This window comes from Haliotis rufescens, unplaced genomic scaffold (genome assembly GCF_023055435.1).
Source record: "Haliotis rufescens isolate VD_foot unplaced genomic scaffold, xgHalRufe1.0.p SCAF_31, whole genome shotgun sequence".
Taxonomy (NCBI): Eukaryota; Metazoa; Mollusca; class Gastropoda; order Lepetellida; family Haliotidae; genus Haliotis; species Haliotis rufescens.
Window position 1 is genome coordinate 5600413 of NW_025964013.1, and position 16387 is coordinate 5616799.

Genomic DNA, 16387 nt, shown 5'->3' on the forward strand with positions numbered 1-16387 from the left:
GAAGGGCAGCAGGGAAGAGCGAAAATGTGAGTACAATTCACTTTGTTTGGCAATGCTACCTCAACATATTTGTCACGTATCGCTTGTTGTTTGAACGGTCAAGTTAACACTTTGAAATGTGATCTTCAAATTCGATCTCAGGATAGATAGATACATGTAGATAGATAGATAGATAGATACATGTATGTAGATAGATAGATAGATAGATAGATAGTCAAGCAAGAATGACACAACACGAATTGGGTTCCTTCATGTTATGACGTTTAACATCAGAGAGAAGTCTAATCAGGACGATTATACCTTCAGCTCGTGTATTGTTATATTAGCATGTAAATTTCTTCATATGAGTGATACTGTACATCAGTGAATCTCACATCTTTATAAATGTGCTACTGTACACTTGTAAATCTCGCTAATCTAGCGAATCTTTGACATACACATGAAAACGTTTCCCAGTAAATTGTTCCTATGGTCATCTTGATGACGGTGAGTAGTCAGTTTGTCCTAGGTACATGTATGATATGGTCGGAATCGTACAATGGACACGGTTTTGTCGCTTCAGTTTAAAGGAAGTAAATGGTAAGTGTTAGTTTTTTTCCCGTAACCCAAACACGCCGTTTTATGTGTATTTGTGTTACAGTGGGACAGTTATTTCATCATGTGGCGACTTCGGCAGCTGAAGATAGTGGTGGTTGTGTTGTGTTGTGCAGTAGTATTTGTTGTTCACGGTGAGTATGTTGCCCCCTCCCCTCCCCACCCCACCCCCAGTTGCTGTATACTTCCACTAGATACAGACGGAGACAACGCAACTCTTGCAACAATGAATATAATTCCTGCCTTACAGTGAGACCCCGCGCATACCGACGCCGAAACCGAAAATATCCATCCCAACTACGTTACCAAAGACAATCGTCTGGAAAGCTGGACTTCTATGTGCGTTCCGTGGTTTCCCAAAAATGTTAAAATGTTGGGGCCTTGAGACAGTAACACCTGACACCCCCCCCCCCCCCCCCCCCCCCCCTCCCACACACACGAACCCATCCCCCAACTCACCCCCAATCCACACACACATATACAATGAAACAAACACATTCTTAAGTGATTCTCTTTCTAGTAGGCAAAAGTTAAATTTTCGTTTTAGTTTTAACTAAATTAGCAAACGTGCTATATATTATGTCACTAGATTATCTTGTCCAGACACGCTATCACTGGATTGTCGAGTCCACACTCGCTTGGTGGTAGGTGCGGCGAATGACAACAAACACATACGTTTTATGCAAATTGTGTTAGTGGCGGGTGCAGCCGGCAGAGCAGGATATGCTTACCCAATGCCGAACACCGGGTGTCGTCACTGATGTTCTGTGATCATTCAAATAATTTTTATCTTAATTTTACCTGTTACGCCGAGTGGAATCTATTTCTGCTAATAATCTATAGACTGAGCTTTCTCTGGCGTTGACGTTTAAAAGTCAATGTAATACGTAACCATGCCTATTTCAGAGATAAGTGACCACCTTGTTGGAAAGGACATCAAGCACATCGACAAGTCTCAAAGACACAGTTTAACTGGTAAGCACATTATATTCTACCTTTAACCATTACTTATTATTCAGGAAAACTTCTCGTTTGGTTGAAAGGTGCACGGATGACCCACTCGTCTGAGGCGCCGCAATTTGCTGTTCAGAGTTGCGTCCCTTGGGCACGCCTGTAACCTAGGATCGATGGTTCGCCCCGATTATGTTTCTGGGTTTGTCAGCACAATACCAATGCTTGTGGGCTTCACCGAAGTGGTAAACGTCTGAGACCTGCATAACTTCGGGCTTTCCTCCCACATTAAGCTGACACGCCGTGATATAACTGGAATACTGTTAAAAGCTGCGTTAACCCCACTCACTTGAAGGTTGAATGGTAATGCTGATGTGGCTATTAGACCTTCAAGTTTGAAATTTAAGCTGTTTGGAGTACAGATCGTTATCGACCTGATAAGTTAATTAAGGTGAGGTGAAATTGGGTTTAACGTCGTGTCCAAGATTATTGCACTTATATAGCGACTTGCATGTACGTGTATATGTTTGTGTTTGTGTGGCTGCTTGTACTAGTCCGGAATGATGCCGATTTATAGTGCTAGCTCACTGAGATACCATGCCGCAGTTTAACATGAATACCCCACTCAGACACAGTATACTGACTCCGAGCCGACCAGTCCTTGTTTTAGCCCCTTAATGTCGAGCGCCAGACAGGGTTACAACAAGTACCGTCTTTTGGTATGACGCGGCCAGGGATCGAAACCCGGACCTTTCGCTCTCCGGGCGGACGCTCTACCACTAGACCACGGAGGCGGTTGATAAGTTAATTAAATACATGAGTTGATGAGAGAACGAGACCGTCTGATGAAAGTATGATTGAAAGCATAAGCATGTAGGGACCGCATCCGGTCATCATGACCTGCAAGCAGTGCGGCCAATGAGATTCACGACCCGATCCGCCTTGACACCTCTTGTAGCAAAAGTACTGTTTAATATATAAGACTAGCACATGGGTACACCACATGTGTATTCTCGCATGCAGGTTACACATTCCCATCTTCCTGAGGCAGGGACATTTTATCAAAGTCTTGTTTCCACCCTTGCCACATCAAGCCCACTTTCCTGTTCTAAATATGATTGGACTATCGCACATATCGATAGTCCAATCAAAGAACGTTTCACAACATCAACATCCACGACTAACACACCTTCGTATGAATGTGATTCAACGCTGTCTTTATATGTTGACACGAATATGTTTTGTTTTTTCATTTTTAAACCCCCAACGGTTTGTGTCGGGGATGAAATCGCGAATGTTGTTGTTATCGGATCGACTCGGTCGTCGCCTTTCGTTTTTGCCATCTGTGTGAAGCGACGAGATAAGAACAGCGATCTGGTTGGATCTCGCATTATCATTGCAAGGGGCACAACTCCTGACCTACGCGAGGTGGCGCCAGGGTGGAGCCAGGAAAAGAGGCCTTTATGTGCCAAGGGTAGAAACTAGGCTTTGGTATAGGCTAGTGGACACGCTCGCCTCGGGAAGATGACACATTACATGATACACCAGACTCTCTGTGTAAAACTGTCAGTAATTACCCGTGCTCGGGGGTTTCACCAACATGGTGAACGTCTAAGTGAAAGCGAAAGTATCAAATGTCTGCGAAAAGGGCAAAATAGTGATGAAAAAAAGTTTGAATGGGTCACTTGAAATATCTCTTAAAAAGCCTATGGTATGAGCATGTGTTTATGAGTCACTATCATAGTGATGATACCAGGTGTTCGCGAAAAGGTGAGCGTATCCTGCGCCAGCTGTTGCACCCGTCAAAAACGTTTTATCCTGAACCAACAACCCTTCCGATCTAAGCGGTGGTCAATAAACTCACTCATTCACCCACTGTGTAAACGTGAACTAAACTGCATGGCAATAGGAAGTATACACTTGGAAATTGGATTTGACCAACAAACATGATCAAAACAGTCGCTGAAACACTCCAGACTTAGGGTTCAAAACAAAACCATGTTACCCGTATAAACATGCCTTGTTTGTGTCATTTAGCCACCATCAAACATGGGTGTTGTTGTGTATGTGTGTTTCGCTCTGTTATTTCCGAAATTCAAGGACCGCCTCCGTGGTCTAGTGGTAGAGCGTCCGCCCGAAAAGCGGAAAGTCCGGGGTTCGATCCCCGGCAGCGTCCTACCAAACGACGTTAAAATATGGTACTTGTTGTTACCCTGTCTGGCGCTCGGCATTAAGTGGCTAAAACAAGAACTGGTCGGCTCGGAGTCAGTATACTGTGTCTGAGTGGGGTATTCATGTTAAACTGCGGCATGGTATCTCAGTGAGCTAGCACTATAAATCGGCATCAGTCCGGACTAGTACAAGCAGCCACACAAACACACACACGTACATGCACGTCGCTATATAAGTGCAATAATCTTGGACGCGACGTTAAACCCCATTTCACCTCACCTCCGAAATCCAAGTATATGTCCGTGGAATGTTGAAGCCTCTGTTGTTATTTTCACTGGTCAAATGACAAATGGAAACATCAATTTTCAATTTATATCTAGCAACAACATACAACGTAAGAGTGTATGTCGCTGGGTGATGTCGTTAAACACAAATATTGTATTTCGTCAGGTGTAGCGAATTTGCATAGAAATTCTACTTTTATTTCGGGTATTTGTTTTCTATGAAGACTGACGTGCGGTGATCAAGGCCAATAACATGTTTCTCTCATCTCGTGATCTGACAAAGTGGATATCGATAAAGTTGTATCAAGAGAAAAATATTCACCATCGAGTCCATCGGGATATTTTATACACCTTTCTTTATTTCCTTTAAATATTCCACACCAACTTGTAGCTCGTACTGTTAATTCTCAAATTCTACTACCGCCATTGTTGCAGGTGTTGTCAAGGGGACGAAGCAGAGCACGATGCTGATCATTCTGACGTACATGCGCAGTGGGTCTTCTTTCACCGGTGCTATTGTCCAGAGGCACCCGGATGTATTCTATGTGTTTGAGCCGCTTCATGACGTGGAACGCCAGAACAGACTGGCGGGGGAAAAACAGGATTACTTACAGAAACAGTAAGCATGTTTACAATAGTCTCATTAGGCCACTATGAAATCGGCATCAGTCCGGACTAGTACAAGCAGACAGACACACACACACACACACACACACACACACACACACACACACACACACACACACACATGCACGACGCTATATAAGTGCAATTATCTTGTTTGCGACGATAAATCCCAGTTCACCTCACCTCTGAAATCATGGTTATCTGAAGGCTACAAAACAAACACACAATTGAGAGGGTTTATTACAGTTAGAGGCCGACCATTTGATATTCTGGCGGGGGTGGTATCAAAGAAAGAAATTCTTGAAAAAATATCATCACCTAAACTTTAGGCTAAAGTTGACAACGTGTCTGCATGGATGGCTGTTGGAGCTAGATATATTTCATGACACCACGGTAGCCAAGTTTGTCCATTTACATCAACAGAGAACACCTACATCAACTTTGATGGCTGCAGACATGTGCGCCTGGTGGTTGTGTCCAATGGTTCAGATGCATCCTGTAAGCAGGACCATACGTGTACTTAATACATACAAACTGTTAAGGGTGTACAAAACATCTTTTGTAGTTTGGCCCAGAACTATTCCGCCACTCTCATATTGGTCATGTGAAGGGAGGACGGAAAAGAGAGCTAACGATGCGTCCGTAAAATAGACGTTGGCAGAACGGTGTTATCGCACGAGGCAAGCTGGACGATTAACGAGGAAAAGTAGCAAGTACACGTCAATGTGACGCTGAAGGACTCCTTGAATTGGCTTCGAACATTGTCAGTAATCTTCGGCACGATGTGCGAGTTTTAACCATAGGCGGATCCAGAGGGGAGGGGGAATGTGGGAACAACGTCTTTAATAACTCTGAAGCCGACGTTTCGGTATAGCTCTTTATACCGTTGTCTATACCGAAACGTCGCCTTCAGAGTTATTAAAGAAGTTGTTATCCATAAATTGTGTCTATTTTGTCATCCGTCACTTCTAAGTAATGCCTATCAAACAATTCTAGTATACAAATAACAATAATTGTATTATAAATCAATACAAGTTACTGCACGGCGATTATAATGGCAGTACACAATAAAGTGGCAATACAAATTTCGGTGGCAGTATAACATACAGTAAACTACGGTTATAACGAACTCAAAGGGACCACTAATTTTAGTTCGCAATAACCGTCGTTCGTTATAGGCATATATACAGCATTTATACAACAAATGGTCGGGACTAAAAAAAAAGTTCGTTATAAAGGTCAGTTCGTTATAAGCGTGTTTTACTGTGAATCTAACAGAGAAAAGTATTCAGCGAGTCCTACTTTCAGGTTGTCAACCCTTGAGGGATTTCTCACGTGCAACACGAGCATGACGGATGCGTCGACTCTTGCCCAGGCCCACATGAAACACAGTCCCGACACATACCCTTACTACATCTGTTCTCGCGATAAGCGGTATGAATCGAAGATTGAAAAGTGCACCATGCTACTGCAAAATGCATGTAAGAAGTCGCGAGTGTCCTCTGTGAAAGTCATCAGGATAGGAGTGAAAAACGTGACTCACCTAATGAGTAAATATGACAACATGAAAGTTTTGCATTTGATACGGGACCCAAGGGCGACCATGTTGTCGCAGAATAGTGTCGGGTACCTTCCATGGGCTGACCTGGGTCCATCCGCAAAACAGTTCTGCACAAGAGTTAAGCAGGACATTGAAGACTCAAAGGAAATGAAAAGAAGATTTCCTGGACGTATCGCCACGATGCGTTACGAAGACTTGGCTGAAAGACCTCTCATCATGGCAAAAGAGATATTTGACTTTATAGATCTTGAACTTACAGACAAGATAAAAAGTTACATAAAAAATATCACTCATAAGACAAATGACGTCTGTGACGCTTTGTGCGTAAAACGAGACTCTAAGAAAATAATTTCAAAATGGCGACTAGACTTGTCCTTCGCCAAAGTGTCCTTCATTGACAAGATATGTCAGCCCGTGTGTGATGTTATGGGATACCTGCCTGCTGTGAGTGATGTCAGTCTCCGCAATCTGTCTATCCCACTGTATAATCAAATTTCCAGTAAAGTTCATATATATTGACATGGCAGTGTAATCGTAAACAGACTGACACGTGCATCTGATCATCAGTAATCTCTCCAGCGTTTACAGGGGCGGTCGGGAGGCCTAGTGGTTAAAGCGTTCGCTCGTCACGCCGAAGACCCGGGTTCGATTCCCGACATGGGTACAATGTGTGAAGCCCATTTCTGGTGTTCCCCGCAGTGATATTGCTGGAATATTGCTAAAAGCGGCGTAAAACCATACTCACTCGCTCACTCCAGCGTTTACAAGTCATGATATTTTTACACAACACAAGGTGGGATGAATGTTTTTTGTTTGTTTGTTTGTTGTTTAACGCCGCACTCAGCAATATTCCAGCTATATTACGGCGGTCTGTAAAATAATCGAGACTGGACCAGACAATCCAGTGATTGACATCATGAGCATCGATCCACGCAATTGGGATCGATGACATGTATCAACCAAGTCAGCGAGCCTGACCACCCGATCCCGTTAGTCGCCTCTTACGACAAGCATGGTCGCCTTTTACAAGTATGGGTTGCCGAAGACCTATTCTACCCCGGAATCTTCACGGGTCTGGTGGGATGAATGTACGAAGATAACAATTTAATGACAAAGCCAGTGACATAGGATTAATGTACAAAGATAAAAATGTAATGACGGGGCCAAATACATTAATAGGATTATGGAAAGGATTAGTTAGGTTCTCTGGAGGTTACAAGGATCTGGCTATTGTGACACAAACAGTGAGGCAGTCACAATGTCCTTTGAGGTTGTTGAGGAGATTTCCTGAAAGTGGGGAACACACTGGGTAGGCACATACCTTGGTCTCTGTTAATGTACAGCACAGTGGAGTACACACTGGGTAGGTAGATACCTTGGTCTCTGTTAATGTACAGCACAGTTGAGTACACACTGGGTAGGTAGATACCTTGGTCTCTGTTAATGTACAGCACAGTGGAGTACACACTGGGTAGGTAGATACCTTGATCTCTGTTAATGTACAGCACAGTGGAGTACACACTGGGTAGGCAGATACCTTGGTCTCTGTTAATGTACAGCACAGTGGAGTACACACTGGGTAGGTAGATACCTTGATCTCTGTTAATGTACAGCACAGTGGAGTACACACCGGGTAGGTAGATACCTTGGTCTCTGTTAATGTACAGCACAGTGGAGTACACACTGGGTAGGTAGATACCTTGATCTCTGTTAATGTACAGCACAGTGGAGTACACACTGGGTAGGCAGATACCTTGGTCTCTGTTAATGTACAGCACAGTGGAGTACACACCGGGTAGGTAGATACCTTGATCTCTGTTAATGTACAGCACAGTCGAGTACACACCGGGTAGGTAGATACCTTGGTCTCTGTTAATGTACAGCACAGTGGAGTACACACCGGGTAGGTAGATACCTTGGTCTCTGTTAATGTACAGCACAGTGGAGTACACACTGGGTAGGTAGATACCTTGGTCTCTGCTAATGTACAGCACAGTGGAGTACACACCGGGTAGGTAGATACCTTGGTCTCTGTTAATGTACAGCACAGTGGAGTACACACTGGGTAGGTAGATACCTTGATCTCTGTTAATGTACAGCACAGTGGAGTACACACCGGGTAGGTAGATACCTTGATCTCTGTTAATGTACAGCACAGTGGAGTACACACCGGGTAGGTAGATACCTTGATCTCTGTTAATGTACAGCACAGTGGAGTACACACCGGGTAGGTAGATACCTTGATCTCTGTTAATGTATAGCACAGTGGAGTACACACCGGGTAGGTAGATACCTTGGTCTATGTTAATATATGGCACAGTGGAGTACACACCGGGTAGATAGATATCTTCGTCTCTGTTAATGTACAGCACAGTGGAGTACACACCGGGTAGGTAGATACCTTGGCCTCTGTTAATGTACAGCACAGTGGAGTACACACTGGGTAGATAGATACCTTGGTCTCTGTTAATGTACAGCACAGTGGAGTACACACTGGGTAGGTAGATACCTTGGTCTCTGTTAATGTATAGCACAGTGGAGTACACACCGGGTAGGTAGATACCTTGGTCTATGTTAATATATGGCACAGTGGAGTACACACCGGGTAGATAGATACCTTGATCTCTGTTAATGTACAGCACAGTGGAGTACACACCGGGTAGATAGATACCTTGGTCTCTGTTAATATACAGCACAGTGGAGTACACACCGGGTAGGTAGATACCTTGGTCTCTGTTAATGAGAAGCCAGCCATTAAGCTATAAGCATTCATTTGATGAAGGAGCTAGAAGTAGCTCTGAAACGTCTTGACAAAGAATACAAGAAGTTGTTATCTATACAAAACGTCATGTATTCTTGTTATCCCGACTTCTAAATATCTATCAAAGACTTTATACAAGGGCAGTTTTTAGTAATATTAATACAACATGCAAGGCACAGAGAGAGAGAGAATAAGTATTAACACACACAAGACACTACCAATCGAATAGCAGCGACTTAGGTGACTAGGCCTCCCGTGTCCTGGAACACACAAAGACTTGTTATCAGTTCATTCATCAGCTGGAGTAAATGTAAAACATACCACGAATTACTTCAAAAACCATACCTCATTTGTGGTGCATGCTTCTTGGCGTACAATTCATTGTGGCATATATAACAATGTATGTATTGTTGATGTTATATAATAATATTATGAAATGATATATGCTCCGTGTATTGGTGTTATTGTGAGGGCTGCAGTATTAACAATGAAACCTCGTTGTCCCTGTACTTTATTCTTCATTAAACGGATGTGGAACGTTATAAAACTTTATTGGACGATATAGTAAGATATCAGGTGGTATGGAACGTTATACAACTTTGTTGGACGATATAGTAAGATATCGGGTGGTATGGAACGTTATAAAACTTTGTTGGACGATATAGTAAGATATCAGGTGGTATGGAACGTTATAGAACTTTGTTGGACGATATAGTGAGATATCGGGTGGTATGGAACGTTATAAAACTTTGTTGGACGATGTAGTAAGATATCAGGTGGTATGGAACATTATACAACTTTGTTGGACGATATAGTGAGATATCGGGTGGTATGGAACGTTATAAAACTTTGTTGGACGATATAGTAAAGTAACAGGTGGTATGGAACGTTATAAACTTTTGTTGGACGATATAGTAAGATATCAGGTGGTATGGAACGTTATAGAACTTTGTTGGACGATATAGTAAGATATCAGGTGGTATGGAACGTTATAAAACTTTGTTGGACGATATAGTGAGATATCGGGTGGTATGGAACGTTATAAAACTTTGTTGGACGATATAGTAAGATATCGGGTGGTATGGAACGTTATAAAACTTTGTTGGACGATATAGTAAGATATCAGGTGGTATGGAACGTTATAAACTTTTGTTGGACGATATAGTGAGATATCGGGTGGTATGGAACGTTATAAAAATTTGTTGGACGATATAGTAAGATATCGGGTGGTATGGAACGTTATAAAACTATGTTGGACGATATCAAAATGTTCATGAGTTCTAAGGAAATGCTATCTTGAATAACTTATAGATTGTCGTTGCTTAGATAAAGACCAGTTGTTTTCCTCGGACATATAGACGGAAAAATACAAGCGTGCAGGGATGAAAAACACTATATTTCGGTATTTTGTTAATACTCAAACTTTACTAGTTAGATAAATGTTCATATTTGTTAATGGCCGTAGGCAAAATTGCGTGATATTTGTGTGTTGTGAAGAACGCTACCAAATGAATATCTCGTTATCTGTGACGTCCATCACCCACGTAGCATTAGAATATCTACATGCTCTTGTGGGGAGAAGCGATAGTGCTTGGTGTAAGGTCATCCGTAAAACAAGATACACGACCACAAACTACATTTATAAACAGTAACGTCGACTAGGTTTACATTGTCCTGACATTGACGTGCATGCTGACGATAAGCCTGAATTAACACAATCCAACTTTTGCCCTTCTATACGGCGGCACCCCACCCCGACAACCGCCGCCACCCTGACTGTTGTTCGCAATGCTCGCTAGGTAGGAGGGCTGTCAATGATCGATACCTGCCCCGCCAATCTATGACCAGCCACGGGGATAAATATAGCTGGTATAAAAGGAGAATGCGTTTGGCTCAGCACCCTGAAATGAGCAGTTCCAGTGCGAGTACACGTCGGAAACAGCTTAGTGTCAGAGATGACAAGTGCTGATATGTCAGTTGGTTGCTTTTTATGGATGAATTCCGAGTCTCTTTAGATTTTGTAATTCCTCTATCATATTAACATTAACGTTAATTCCTCAGATAGTAATGTTTGTTCCAGTTGTGCACATACCTTCACACCTTTTCAATATTTCGTCTCAGTTCACAATAAGTTTGAGTTTCTTTATGTATAGAAGACATGACAATAAGACATCGGTTCCAACGACGTTTTCTGTGCTACCTCTTGTCCCTTCACCAGGCTACATACACGGGGTACATATAACTCTCGGGTTTTTCCATGCGTGTCAGTCGGCGTGACATTCGAGTGTCAACTCGATTCATTGGTTTGCAATACTGCACCCGTTAGCGTAAACTTCACTAAAATCGCAAACGTTTGTATATATCTTTAGCTTAACGCCTACTTGGAACATCAATGCATGGATGACGGTCTGTTAAATAGTGCTAACCCCACAATCACTCACACTCCGAGTGACTACAGACACGGTGTTTCTGCCTAGTAAAATAAAGTATACACCCATGTCTGGTGGTGATGTAGGTGGCCCAGTCCCCGGGTCAAATCACTCTAGAATATCTGGCCAAAGTGTGTTCAGCAGGGGATTGAATCGATACTAGACGTTTTTATCAGCTACCCAGCTACATGGAGGTGGTCGACAGCGTTCCACCACACAGAGGGAAGACAGGTTTCTCTTTATTGTAGCAAAACACCACACTCGTGACTGCCACCACATTCAGAAATGACCCGCGGAACGCCAGTGGCGTTAACGTTTCTTCTCAGACAATGTTATAGTCACGTACGGATAGGGCTGAGGATCACGTCATTGGACAGAAAAGGACTTGGCTCCAGCACTTTTCACTGATGAATCGAGATACCATCCAGGCTTCACAGATCGTCGTGCCCGAGTGAGGCAGATTTTAGGATTCCGACGTAGCCGAACATAACCGCTATGGAAGGGGTTCAATCATGATTTGGAGTGGGATCAGTAGAGCTGGAAGAACCGATCTCCATGTCCTTCAGCGGGCACAGTGACAGGTGTGTGATACAGGGATGGCATTCTGGATGTGTACGTAAGACCATATGCTGGTGCAATCGGACCAGTTTTCATCCACATGGACGTTTACGCACAGCATCATCGTGTCAGGGTCGTTGATGCCTACTCAGACCATTGTTCGCATTGAGTGGCCAGCCCGGTAACCAGACCTCAACGCTATCGAACGCGTATGGAACGAGCTGCAGATCCACGACGCCCAGTCCTTCAGGCAACTCTACAGGAACTTGGCGATGCTCTTACTGAAGAGTGGAACAACCTTCAATTGGCAACCATCCAGATACTTATTGGGAGCATGAGACGATGGTGCCAGGCTGTGGTCGCATCACAATGTTTGGCAAATGACAGCGGATGTTTGTTCATTAAACATGTCGTCACGCAATATTGTCTTTGGCTATTTCAACAGATGTACATACTTTGACATGTTACCTTTTAAAGTGGTTTCCCTTAGCAAACTTTGAGTCGTATATATGATACCTTTCCTATCGCCTGTGTATATGTTGGGTTGACAATTCGAGATAGAAGTGCATGTTTCAACAAACACAGGCAAACTTTACAAAATAAAACAACAGCGTATCCATAATTAAAATCCCAAATGTATACTTCGTGTGCAGAAATCGTTCCAGATATCAATACTCTCTGTTAATGCGTTCTGCATGTACAAACATTTTACACAGGAAATACTGACAAGGTTTAAGATTGCAGACAAGAATTCTAAGAGCTCATGGTTTCCTCGCTGTTTTGCATTTTCGCAACAATGATTCCTTCCCCCAGGAGTATTGATAGATAACTTCCTGGAGTTAAACATCATATGATATGTCTGGATTCGGGCGTTCAGGCGGGATTCGCGAATTGTTTTTAATAAGCCCACGAAGTCGCCGTATACATGAAAACAGGTAAATGTTGTGTACAGTACTGTGGGGAATTGAATACGACATTGCAATATTTAACGTGTTCATTAGGCGAGACATTTCAAAAACACTATGCAATATAAGGTGTTGTTGACGATGTTGACTACAAATATAGTGCATATTTACACGTGCAAATACCTTTAGCTACATGAGACATTTTTTATTTTATTTTATTTTTAAATATCCGATCAATCAGACACTACAAGACATAATAATTCTTCATAAGGAAATGTTTGCGATCGGATTATTTCATGACATGACATAGGACATATGTAACTAAGGCTGGACAATAAGTGAAACGGGGATTGGCAGAAGATCGAAGCTACATACAGTACCAGGAAGTGTGTTGAGTTTACATGTATATGCTATGTAAAGATCATACAGTGTTCAATTATAATATCCTCTGATTTCTAGTTTAAATCTAAATTATTAATTTATCCCCAAAAAGAAGGACCAGGAGAAATATAACTTACATTTATTGTTTATAGGTATACATAGTTGTATAAGACGTATCGTATTTTTTTCATTCATCGAAGGTGGTCGGAGCACAGATATAGTTATAATGACAAGAAAAAAAACTAATCAAAGTGACTTTTGACCAAACTAGTAAAACGTCCACCTCGACATGTAACGGGCGATTGATGTTATGTGTTGATTTAATAGAAATATATATAGATCACATCATGCACACCTACCTACTGTCAACAATAATGTACGTCGACAATTGAACAATCAGCATCTACCTTTTCAGATAAGAGGAAGCTTTAGACCTGTATGCCAAATTGAACAGAAGTAGAATACTGTACAAATGTTGGGGATTGATTTGAGCCCAACGGGGTGTGATCTCAGCGTGACGTCAGTGTTTTGGGCCTAGGAGAGGGGAATGATCTCAGCCTAGCCTCAAATCTAAGTGTATACTTACTTTTACCCGTCAGTTAAGTTGAATATATAAATTTTAAGAAAACGTTAATTGCCCTGCTGGTGCTATGGAATTGTTCATTAATGTTAATGCTCTCATTCAACTGTTCCCTGAAGTGTGTGTCTACTATTACAGGTAACTGCCCCGTGCACTACGTGCCCGGTCGTATAACCCACTCCAGCATACTAAGCTCAATCACTTTCATTCAGCACCTCCAAACCATATCACTCTACATATCGCGGAGACGCCCTTCCATATGAGGGAAATTTGAAACCGGGTGCTTTCACCTGTGCAGTCGCGTTGTTTGTTCACAATTGTGTTTTCTCAATTAATACTGTAGAGTAATAGCGTAAGTCAACCAATGCACCTGAATGTCCCTCTGTGTAATTTTAATCACATTCACATATAAACGGGCGCACATTGTGTCAGAACTTCATAACATTTTCAAAATGACACACAATTCTCCAGAGGTTGCATGAACATCGGATAGTGAGGATATTGGTATGGGCTGACGCTACATACAGGCGCTGTTAATGGATGGTTTTACATTGATTCGTGTGTCTGCGAACAGGTAAGTCGTTATGCATGTCCGGTGCTATTTCTGATTAGTAGTAGTGAGGTGAGGTGAGGTGAGGTGAAATTGGGTTTAACGTCGCGTCCAAGATTTTTGCACTCATAAAGCGTCGTGCATGCACGTGTGTGTGTGTGTGTGTGTGTGTGTGTGTGTGGCTGCTTGTATTAGTCCGGACTGATGCCGATTTATAGTGCTAGTTCACTGAGATACCATGCCGCAGTTTAACATGAATACCCCACTCAGACACAGTGTACTGACTCCGAGCTGACCAGGCCTTGTTTTAGCCCCTTTATGCCGAGCGCCAGACAGGGTAACAACAAGTACCATCTTTTAACGTCGTTTGGTATGACGCGGTCGGGGATCGAACCCCGGATCTTCCCCTCTCCGTGCGGACGCTCTACCACTAGACCACGGAGGCGGTCGATTAGTAGTAGTAGTAGTAGTAGTAGTAGTAGTAGTAGTAGTAGCAGTAGTTGTATTAGTAGTAGTAGTAGTAGTAGTAATATAAATAAATGCAGCAAAGGGGGTTTAGGTGATCCTGGAAAAAAAAGGGTGGTTAGGCTCATAATCAGGTCAGGGCCCTTGCCCCTCTACACGCAGAGGTAGATACGAATGGGACTCCCAGGAAGCGCTGCCTTGTTGAACCCACCCAGAACGTTTCGCATTATGATTATGATTATGATTATGATTATTATTATTGTTATTGTTGTTGTTGTTGTCGTCGTCGTCGTCGTCATCGTCGTTGACATTCTTCTTACCTTGATCATGTCAAAAGTCCAAAACACTGTAAGAAAGAGATTTCATTGGCCAAATGGGCCGAATATCGTTGGTGCTGACAATACACCCCAGACACGGATGTAACAGAATATTTTATGAAATATTCCTGAAAATAATAAACAACACACTTGTAAGCATTGTGCAAACTCTTTACCAAATAAGTGTTTTCTCTGAACAGAACAATCATGGATTCTATATACCAGCTTGTTGTATGCACAATGACATTTCTTGTGTTGCTCATATAACAATCCAAATACGTGCACTCGGTGCGCCATTTCCAAACACATCCATAACACATAGATTGTACTACGTATCCTTCCACTGAGTATTTTCTCACAATAAAACGTTATGCACACTGGCAATAGGCAAATCGCACAAAACGTTAATGTATGCCCACAATCGCATGTACACAAGCTGCGTCTCGCATCAGACGCCTGTACGTGCAGATTTCTGATTAGGTCAAATTCCTCTTCATAGGCTCTACTATACAATGTTTCCTATTTCAAGTTATTACATACCTTAAGCTTGGATATGTGTAGGCGTAAATTGAATTGTATTTCATTGTAGAAATATACCGTATCGGTATTAAATTGGTAAAACGACTGTTGAATTATTTCGGTTTATTTCTTTATGACAGTCATCCACAGCCTGATATGTATTATGAACTTTATCGAGTAATGTACCGTTTCACTCACGAGACGTCCCGCCCGAAATCTACTTTATGAAGATTCTGACGACGAATGATCTGTGTCAACGTGGTGGGCCATTCATAAACGAAACAAAAAAATATACCTAACCACTTACTGCTACCACAACAGCAAAAACACCTACATTTGAAATTCTTCTATTTAAAACATGCCTCAACTGCACCAGTGAGTGAGTGAGTTCAGTTTAACGCCGCTTTTAACTGTTTTCAAGTTATATCACGGTGTGTCAGCTTAATGTGGGAGGAAAGCCCGAAGTGATGCAGGTCTCAGACGTTTACCACTTCGGTGAAACCCATGAGCACGAGTATGGTGCTGACAAACCTAGAAACATAATTGGGGCGAACCGGGATTCGAACCCACAATCATAGGTTTCTGGCGTGCCCAAGGGACGCAACTTTGCACAGCGAATCGCGGCGCCTTGGACGACTGGGCCACCCGTGCCCCCCTCAACTGCACCAACCATGGGTGGACATAATCATGTTACAACGTGTGTGGTGATATCAGTACATGTATGCACACCACT

At 42.6% G+C, this 16387-nt stretch overlaps 1 protein-coding gene across 1 annotated transcript; it reads left to right on the forward strand.

The window, feature by feature from the left end:
* Positions 1-6757, forward strand: LOC124126497 (carbohydrate sulfotransferase 1-like). Its single transcript, XM_046489940.2, has 5 exons — positions 1-26; positions 641-728; positions 1501-1569; positions 4437-4620; positions 5937-6757. The coding sequence occupies exons 2-5, from the start codon at positions 659-661 to the stop codon at positions 6706-6708; spliced, it is 1095 nt and encodes a 364-aa protein (XP_046345896.2). The 5' UTR covers positions 1-26; positions 641-658; the 3' UTR covers positions 6709-6757.
* Positions 6758-16387: the final 9630 nt, after the last annotated feature.

Bases quoted from the DNA above. Each gene is read 5' to 3' on its own strand.
- LOC124126497 (XM_046489940.2), top strand. From the start codon at position 659: ATGTGGCGACTTCGGCAGCTGAAGATAGTGGTGGTTGTGTTGTGTTGT. The intron at 729-1,500 runs GTGAGTATGTTG...TGCCTATTTCAG, and splicing joins AGTAGTATTTGTTGTTCACG to AGATAAGTGACCACCTTGTT. The intron at 4,621-5,936 runs GTAAGCATGTTT...TCCTACTTTCAG, and splicing joins CAGGATTACTTACAGAAACA to GTTGTCAACCCTTGAGGGAT.